Source organism: Euphorbia lathyris, chromosome 10 (assembly GCF_963576675.1).
Source record: "Euphorbia lathyris chromosome 10, ddEupLath1.1, whole genome shotgun sequence".
Lineage (NCBI taxonomy): Eukaryota > Viridiplantae > Streptophyta > Magnoliopsida > Malpighiales > Euphorbiaceae > Euphorbia > Euphorbia lathyris.
Genome location: NC_088919.1, coordinates 62705964 through 62715126, shown reverse-complemented (window position 1 = coordinate 62715126; position 9163 = coordinate 62705964). Strand labels below are relative to the sequence as shown.

General features: G+C 29.7%; 1 protein-coding gene across 1 annotated transcript; it reads left to right on the top strand.

The window, feature by feature from the left end:
• The first annotated feature begins 2425 nt into the window (after positions 1-2425).
• LOC136208422 (alpha carbonic anhydrase 1, chloroplastic-like) lies at positions 2426-8932 on the top strand. Its single transcript, XM_065999283.1, has 5 exons — positions 2426-2758; positions 4672-4778; positions 5641-5743; positions 7363-7545; positions 8713-8932. The coding sequence occupies exons 1-5, from the start codon at positions 2468-2470 to the stop codon at positions 8830-8832; spliced, it is 804 nt and encodes a 267-aa protein (XP_065855355.1). The 5' UTR covers positions 2426-2467; the 3' UTR covers positions 8833-8932.
• Positions 8933-9163: the final 231 nt, after the last annotated feature.

Genomic DNA, 9163 nt, shown 5'->3' with positions numbered 1-9163 from the left:
TAAGTTTATAACATTTATCACACATATTATTTATTATTTTGGATTGATTTTAATTTTAAATATCAAATTGAATGGAAAGTAAATATCTAGAGGGTAAATTACACCTATGGCCACTAAATTTTATCTATTTTCACGGTTTAGCTAGTGAACTACAAAATGTAATATAAAAATTAACGTAATATGAAAATTACTGAACTTATACTAAATTACATCCGTGATCACTATTACTATTGGCCTACCTTTTTAAACTTTGACTCTCTTCTCAACAAAGGTAGCCCAAGACCGATTCTCATCCACCACTGTGACCCAAAAGAAGATTTTGGGGAGCAATTTTGTAAAAGGTCGTTACCAAGGACATTTCTTGAATTGAAGCGGAAAGGCAGGGCCCTAGCTCGATCAGCTTCTCGGGTAGTAGATCTTTCTTTTTTAGGTGATTTGCTTGATGTTTTGCACTTTCACATTAAATTATACAGAAACTACGGGGTAAAGGAGTCTCTTTCTCTAGTTTCTCACTCGGGTCTAACAAAAGTGGCTATTGATGATAAAGTCCTTTTTGTATCTTTACCTGCATAGCTTGAATGAAATCAGCGCTTGCCCACCTATCTATATTCTCTGCCTGAAGTGAAGGTTGTCTCGGTTTTTTCGTGTCAACGTGTCTTAGTTATCCCTCTATCTCTCTTACATTGTCTGATATTAAAAAAAAAAAAAAGTTAACATGTTGAAGAGGGAGTCAAAAGTCAACAAAGTGGAACAAAGTGGGTCAAGTGGCCATCAATATAATTTAGTGTAAAGTTTAGTGACTTTTATATTACGTTTTGAAGTTTAACGGCCATACTGTGAAAATTGACAAAGTTTAGTGGCTGTGTGTGTAATTTACCCAATACATAGATGTGTGGAAAGGTGGATGTTTTGGATTGGATGATCTAATACAAGGTGGGTCCATTCTCATTCTCCACTAAATAGAATGAATATTAGGGGATGGTTTTTGTGGTCATGAGAAAGAGATATCTGCCTTTTATTTTGGCTCACACCTTTCTTTTTTAGTCACTATTATTTCATCCAATTTTGAGGTCAATCTACAAATTTTCTTTTTTTTTTGTGAATTATTATTGGTCTTATTAGTTTGTTTACTGAAAATATAAACTACCTCTATTTAGATTTGTTAATAGGGAGAATAATATTTATATTTATTAGATCCCGTTTCATTAGGGTCGAGAAATTTTCATACTTATTTCCAGAGAGTCAGAGATGGGGAAGAAAATTATCCTCACTTTTGAGTATGAATCAAAGACGGTAACAACTATTCTCGTCCTATACTATTATAATATACTATTATAATTACTCATGTATCATCTATTAGTATATAATATTAAATACCATATTTTTAATATTTATCCATTAATTTTTAATTTAACATATACACGTTCAAATATTAATATATTTTGTATAAATTTAAACTAGAAAATTTACTAAAATACAAACTTAATTTAAATATAAATAATTTTCTCTTTAAATCTTATATCGAATTATAAAAAAATAGATTTTTTAAATTTTTATTATAGTTATTATCTAATTATTAAATTTAGTAAATTGGATATATTTTAGAATCAACGTATTAGTATTTTAAAATTAAACTTTTTATTATTTAAAATAGAAAGAAAAAAGTTAGTAAATTATGAAAATAGCACAATTTAAGTCTAAAGTTTTCTAAATTACTGGTTTTTATTTTATTAAAAAAAATTGGGGTCACTTCAGATCCCGAATTGTTGAAAATTAACAAATCCAACATGACTCAAATTGAAGACCTGACCGGTTCCCGATCTGATCCAGAACTCGTAACGCTGACTATAAGAGAATGGTGAAAGAAAAACATATAACTAGTGATATCGGATAAATATACACGTGGCACTTAAGTGACCCGAACAAACTTTCGGAGAAAGAGAACACGTGGCGTCTCCTCAGTGAAATAAAGCAGTACGACTGCGTATTAGGAACATTGATTCGAGATGTCTTACTAGACCCAGTCAGGATCCAGTTGTTACCATAATCATACCTGATCCTGAGAATTACGGGCTTAACGAGCTTAAAGAAAATCAGGCCCTAACACAAGTTCACCTATCACTACTCTCTAATAAGAAAATCCCAAGATTCCCACCTTACTAATAAGCCTCAGTCACTTCTCTCTATTTCCAACGTGGGATTCAGTTTATCCTACCTCGTCATCATCCTTTAGAACCGCTTCTTGTTCAGGCTTTCTATCTTAGCTTGACCCACTCCAGACCGGTGATTACATTCTTTCTTCATCTAGTAAATAATTGTCTTCTTCCCAAAAGAAAGAATAACATAACCTTCTACTTTACTATATATATATATATATATATATATATATATATATATATATATATATATATATAGTACTCAAAACTTATTCAAAACACTAACAAGAAGTCAAATTCATCTCCCAAATATGGCTTCTAAACCTCCCTTTTTCTTCTCCCCCTTCTTCTTGATTCTTCTTCTTCTTCCATTGATAGTTGATGCTATCTCTGCAACTCCTCCATTTAATTTCAGCTATGGTGGAGGAAAAGAAGGGCCAGATGAATGGGGAAGAACATACAAAACATGCTCACATGGAAAATTTCAATCTCCTATAAATATTATGACTAACCAAACACTTCCAGCCAAATCTAACCATCCCATTTTCACTATTTACAGACCTGCTTTTGCTTATCTTGTTGACAATGGCTACAACATTGGGGTAACTTTTTCATCTCTTTCATTTATTTTTCACATTTTTTTAACCTTTTACTGTTATTAAGAACACAATGCATACAAATTGGAAAAAACTCATGTGGTTACACGAATTGTGAAACCATGACGGGTTTTCTTTTTTTTAAGACCAAAGAGAAGACTGAGGTTCATCGTGTTGTTAAAAACGAGAATCTTTAGTTTGATACTCCAAAAATGACTATTAACTATTTCAAAATGATTTTTTTTAGAATTAAAATTTGGTTAGTATTGCATTTACTACGAGAGACCACGTTTTTATTTGGGTAAAGTTCAAAATAACTTTTGTGCTTTCACTTTTTGTGTGGAACTGGTACTTGAATTTTTTTTTTTCGTCCAAACGGGACTGAGGTTTTTGTTTTACTAAAAGCGAAGACTGTTTAGTTTGACATTATAAAAAATGACGGTTAACGATCTCAAAATTGAAAATTACAATAATTAAAATTGTTAGTTTCATATTTATTACGGAAGAAATTTTTTTATTTTCCAAAACCATCATTTTCATAGCTTTCTCTATTTAAAATATATATTTTTTCTTTACTCACCAAATAACACCTAAATGATCTCAAAATTAAAAAATTGAAGAATTAAAGTTGGTTAGAATATCAGCAAATCTTTGAATTTTTAATTTTAAGGTCTTTGTTTTTAGTAAAGCGAAAAAAAAACTCAGTCATCTTCTAGTCACAAACGAAAATCTCAATCTCCGTGCCACAAAAAAAATGTCAAGTACCAGTTTGACAAAAAGTGAAAGCATATTTTTTTTAACTTTACCCTCTTTATTTTCCAAAATCATCATTTTGGCCGCTTACTCTCTTTAAACATTCATTTTATTTCTAATTACCAAATAACACATGAATGACCTCATTAATTTTTGGAAAATTTTATTTTAAGGTTGTTAACCGTTACTTTTAAAGTGTTAAACTAAAAGATTATCATTTTTAGCAAAACGAGAAATCTCAATCATCTCTTAATTATAAAAAAAATGTTTTGACAATTCATGTAACTATAGGTTTTTTTTTGTTTTTTGAATTTATTCTTATCTTTCCCTTTAATATTGTGAACTGCTAAATACCGTCCCCAAATTACTTATCACCGCTCTTTTTGGACTTTTTTGCCCTTCTCATAATTTTGATCAAAAACTGAAAATTCTTTCTCCAAAATCATAAACCCGAACAACAATAATTGAAATTATGAAAATAATTGATGTGTGACAATCCGAACCCCGAAAATGGATGATTACGAGTCGGAAACATTAAGATTTACATCTTTTTATCAAAGAGCTCATGAAAATAATAGTACATATTTTTCATGATGATTTTTCATTTTTCATCACAAAAAATTGAATGATTTAGTATTTTTCGTCACTAAAAATTTTACGATTTTGCATATTTCAAAATTTGGCCTAAACGGATGCGGCATACCGCCCGACCCATGTCCCGCCATGGGTCGAGCGGTATGCCGTATCCGTTTAGGCCAAAATTTGAATTTTCTCTCAAAAAAAAAATTCCCAATTTTGAAAAAAAAAATTATGCTAAGGGTAAAATTGTCCAATAGGGGCGATAATAAGTAATTTGGGGGCGATAAATAACAAAACTCATAATATTTGATGAAAAATGAATAAAATAATAATGATCTCATATAATGTTAAACAGCAATAGCAAGTTGGCATGATTCTTGTCTAGTTCAATAACTTTATATATATGGATTCACATGAGTTCTTAATAGCAACAATTCTAGAAATAAAACAAGATTCCTAATTATTTTATAATCATATTTAATTTCTGATTATGTTAATTTTGTATATAAGCATATTTAGTAGAGTTTCTGAACATAAAATATGTCAAATAGTGATTTTTTTAATTATAATTTGAATTTAATATGCAGGTAAAATATAACAGTGAACATGCAGAGGTAAAAATAGATGGTAAAATTTACATCATGAAGTTAATGCATTGGCATTCTCCTTCCGAGCATCGTATTAACGGAATCCAGTAAGTTATTATTAACCGGATTGTTTTTACATTTATCTTAATCATGTAATTTAATATTATTTAGAAGAAATGTAATTATTCCATTCATAGAAAAAATATTATATTTTCGATCCAAGTAATCAAAAAGTTACAATCGAAAAATAGATCAGAGAGACTTGAATCTGTCTCTTCAATATTATAAATCGTGATAAAAGCAATACTGGATAGTGGTTGAAACTATTTTCTGTACAAGAACGATAAACATATTCATTTAGTATTTTTCTTAAAAATGACTTTATGAATTTTTTTTAGAGGTAAATTACACTCATGACCACTGAACTTTACTCATTTTAACATTTTGGCTGCCGAACTTAAATTCTTAACAGTATGACGATTGAACTTATACAATTTTTAATATCGGTGGCCACTCAACGCCTCAAAACGACTGTAGACGGCTTCAAAATAAAAAATTCGAAGAGTTAATGCTATTCTAAGGAACTTTAATTCTTGAAAATTTTCGTTTTGAGGTCATTTAGGTGTTTGGTTAGGAGAGAGAGTAGATTTTTACCGAGAGATAGCTCCAACAAAGGTGATTTTAGAAAATAAAATATGTGGTTTAATGGTAAATGTCGTTCTGAACAACTTTAATTCTTGAATATTTGTATTTTGATGTCATTAACGGTCATTTTGAGGAGTTGGTTAAAGTTAAGTGGTCACTAATGTTAAAAATGTGTAAAGTTTAGTGGTCATACTGTTAATAATTGAAGTTAAACGATGATAATATTAAAGTGGGTAAATTTCAATGGCAATGGGTGTAATTTACTTTTTTTTTTTTTTTTTTTCTTTAAGTTGGAAACTAAATTAAATTGAAATTGATGTGTAGGTATCCACTGGAACTTCACATAGTCCACGAAGCAGCAGATCACAGTCGCGCTGTTGTTTCAATCCTCTACAAATATGGCGCACCTGATCCATTTATTGCCTCGGTATCATTCTCTTTTTAAAATCCCTATGTTTTCTTATCCACTTTTTTCTTTTTCTAGAAAATACAATTGGATTGGTTTGTTTTAGATAAATACATTTTCAATTAAAAAAATAAGATGCACCTAACGTTTACCGTTAGGAATAATTTTACTCCGGATATTTAAAATTGTACAATTTTACTTCTAACGTTATCAAGTTGGATCAATTTTAGAAATAATTCATAAAACTGTCATCCCGAAATGAATCTTATCATTTACACTTCACATTTGAGTCATTTTATCACTCATTAGTGATAGATCATAAACATATGATTAGACGTGAAAAAAATAAAAAAAACATTATCTATTTTACGAGTTGGACAAAAAAAATCAAAATATTTCACCGAATTAATAAATATTAACCTCCAATTTTATTATATATTTATTTTATTATTAAATCATAAATATGAAATCTTTTTTTAAAACGAACTGATATGCAATTAGTGCAAAATAAGGAACAAAATACATGTGTTTTACAATAATGTCTGAAATTGATTCAACTTGTCAACGTTATGGGTAAAATTGCTCTTGACTGCCAATGTTAGGGGTAAAATTGCACCATTTTAGATGTTAGGGGTAAAGTTGCTCATGGCTGTAAACGTTAGGATATTTTTGCATCTTCAAATTTGAAATTTTTAACTTAAATGATTTTTAATTATTCAAACAAACTTTAATAAAAATAATAAAAATAATGAATTAAAATTTATATTTTTATAGGCTGAACCGAGTCTAATCAGGTTTGACATATAATTACTTTGTCCAATCTCAATCAAATCCACACTATATTCATATCGGGTACGAATAGAGTTTGAATTTTTAAAATGAACTTCAAGCCCAATCCATTTTATGTATGGGTTTGGCCAGACCTGATCAAATATCAAGATAGATATTATGGTTAATAAAGTAATCATTACTTTGTTTTTTTTTTCCACCATTGGATGATGACTATTGGATTAATCTTCTGTCTCATCATTCAATGGTAAACAAAAACAAAGTAATAATTACTTTGTAAAAAAACAAAGTAACATAACTTGTACCCAAATATCAAATATAAATATTTAAGTCTAACCCATTTAAATAAGGGTAAATAATTTATTAGTCCCCTAGTTTTTACCTAACACACTGTTTAGTCCCCCTATTTTGAAAAACACATTATAAGGTCCCTAGCTTTTATCAATATTAAGACTTTGGTCCTTTTGTCTAGTTTTTTTAGACCTGTAACCATTATATTTTAGCATAAATAGACATATATAAAATAATAGAGTAACATGATCAACTTGTATTGTACCGTGGTTGTCCTAAAAGCTAAGATATGTTCGGTTAAAAATCTAAAAAAATAGATAAAAGGACCACAGAGTTAATATTGGTAAAAGATAGGGACCTTAAAATGTGTTTTTCAAAATACGGGGACTAAACAGTGTGTTAGGTAAAAACTAGGGGACTAATAAATTATTTACTCTTTAAATAAAGTAGAAAGAAATTAGAGAACACTTTTTTTTCTTCTTCATTTAAAGTCCTTTTTCATAAATTAAATTAGATTAACATTGAATTAGACAACCTAATCCAATAATTTAAATTTGCAGCTTAATCCAAAATTGGCAAAGATGCATACAATGGTAAGAAAAGGTGGAGGATCACCACAAGTTTCTTTGGGGATGTTGAATACAAAATTCTTGGGAAACATAAGTGGAAATTACTATAGATATATGGGTTCTCTCACTACTCCTCCATGTACTGAGCCTGTCATCTGGACCCTCCTTTCTAAGGTACCCCTATTTTTATTTTATGTATTAATTCATTCAATTAGTTTTCATAAATCAATTACTAATTGGGCGAAGTTCTACTGAGCACTGAGATCAGTACGGGTCTCTCCACTCAGCCACGTCAGTAGTTGAGTTGATATAGCATCATCTGAGTATACGGGACTGATACTAATTCCTCCACTCAGCCACATTAGCAACTGGGTTTACGTGGTTTCATCTAAGTGGACGGAACCAGTACTGGTCCTAACCTATTATAGAAATTTTCTGTCACACCCGACCCAAAACGGCATCGGGTGTGAACGGAAGACAAGATAACGAGTGTTATCAAGTCTAAATGGCGAACCGATTTTCTAATAGATAAAAATGTATTTGGACTACCTACGTTTTATTCCCGAACGTCTTTTACTTATTCACATTATCTATTTCGAAAAATAAAAATTTAGACACAGATGTTACATTTTCTACTAATTGGTTAAATTATACTAATGGTAACTAAAGTTTGGGGTCTATTTTGAAAAAAAAAAATTCAGTAACTTTTTTTAACTCACCTCAAATTTCAAGGACCATAAATGCAATTTACCCGTTAATATTGGGATAAGGTATAAAATTATTTTTGTTGTTATACTTATCTCTAACGTCATAAATGGTATAATTAAGGGTCAAATGTTGATAAACTTGGCCAATCTAGCCATCAGTAAAAAAAACTCAAATATTTTGTTTACGTGTTCTACACTAGTTGATATCATTTGATTCATAAAGCAAGAGTTTTGCGTCTTTTACAATTGCAGAACATGTTTAGAGATAGAATGTCTTTAAACTTGAAGACCTATTTAGCTTTTCAAATAGTTTTCTTTGTCCAACACGTATAAACAAGTGATAAAAAATATGGACCAGATGAGATTCACACAACATCACATGTGTCTTTGATTTGTTACTGATAAGTAATAACATGACATATATACGAAGGAATAATAAGATTTATGATTGAGGGGGTTTCATCAATGATATTTGAAATTGAATTAATTTTACTAATGTTAGGCCTTTAATTATATCATTTATGCCATTAGGGATAAAAAAAAATTGATCTTAATTGCTAACGATTGTAGTATTTTTTTCATATCTTATATTCTATTAATATTAATATTCTAATTACAATTTCTACAATGGCAGTTGAGAAGTGTAAGCAAGAAGCAGGTGTTAGCTATAAGATCTCCATTGACAAGTCGTTTCAGGCATAATTGCAGGCCTATTCAGGCTCTGAATGGTAGAACGGTTAAGGAATACGTATAATGGAGTTGGGAATATCATATAAGTAATAAAAACAGTCATAGTTATGAAGTGTAATATACATGTAATGTTAATTTTATGTAATTGATCTTGAAATTATGTATGGATGAAGTTGTGTGTTGGAAATAATCCGTAGATTATTCAATATACATATAAAATTATTAATTGATGTTAATTCATCGAGATTAGATACCGAAAACATATATAAATTTCTAATGCAACAAATTCAGTTGAATTCATCATGCAATGGATTGAACGACTTAATCAATGCTTTAGGTTAATTGATCTTCTATAGCAAAAATCATTTACAATTAACTCTTGACATGGAGGCCTC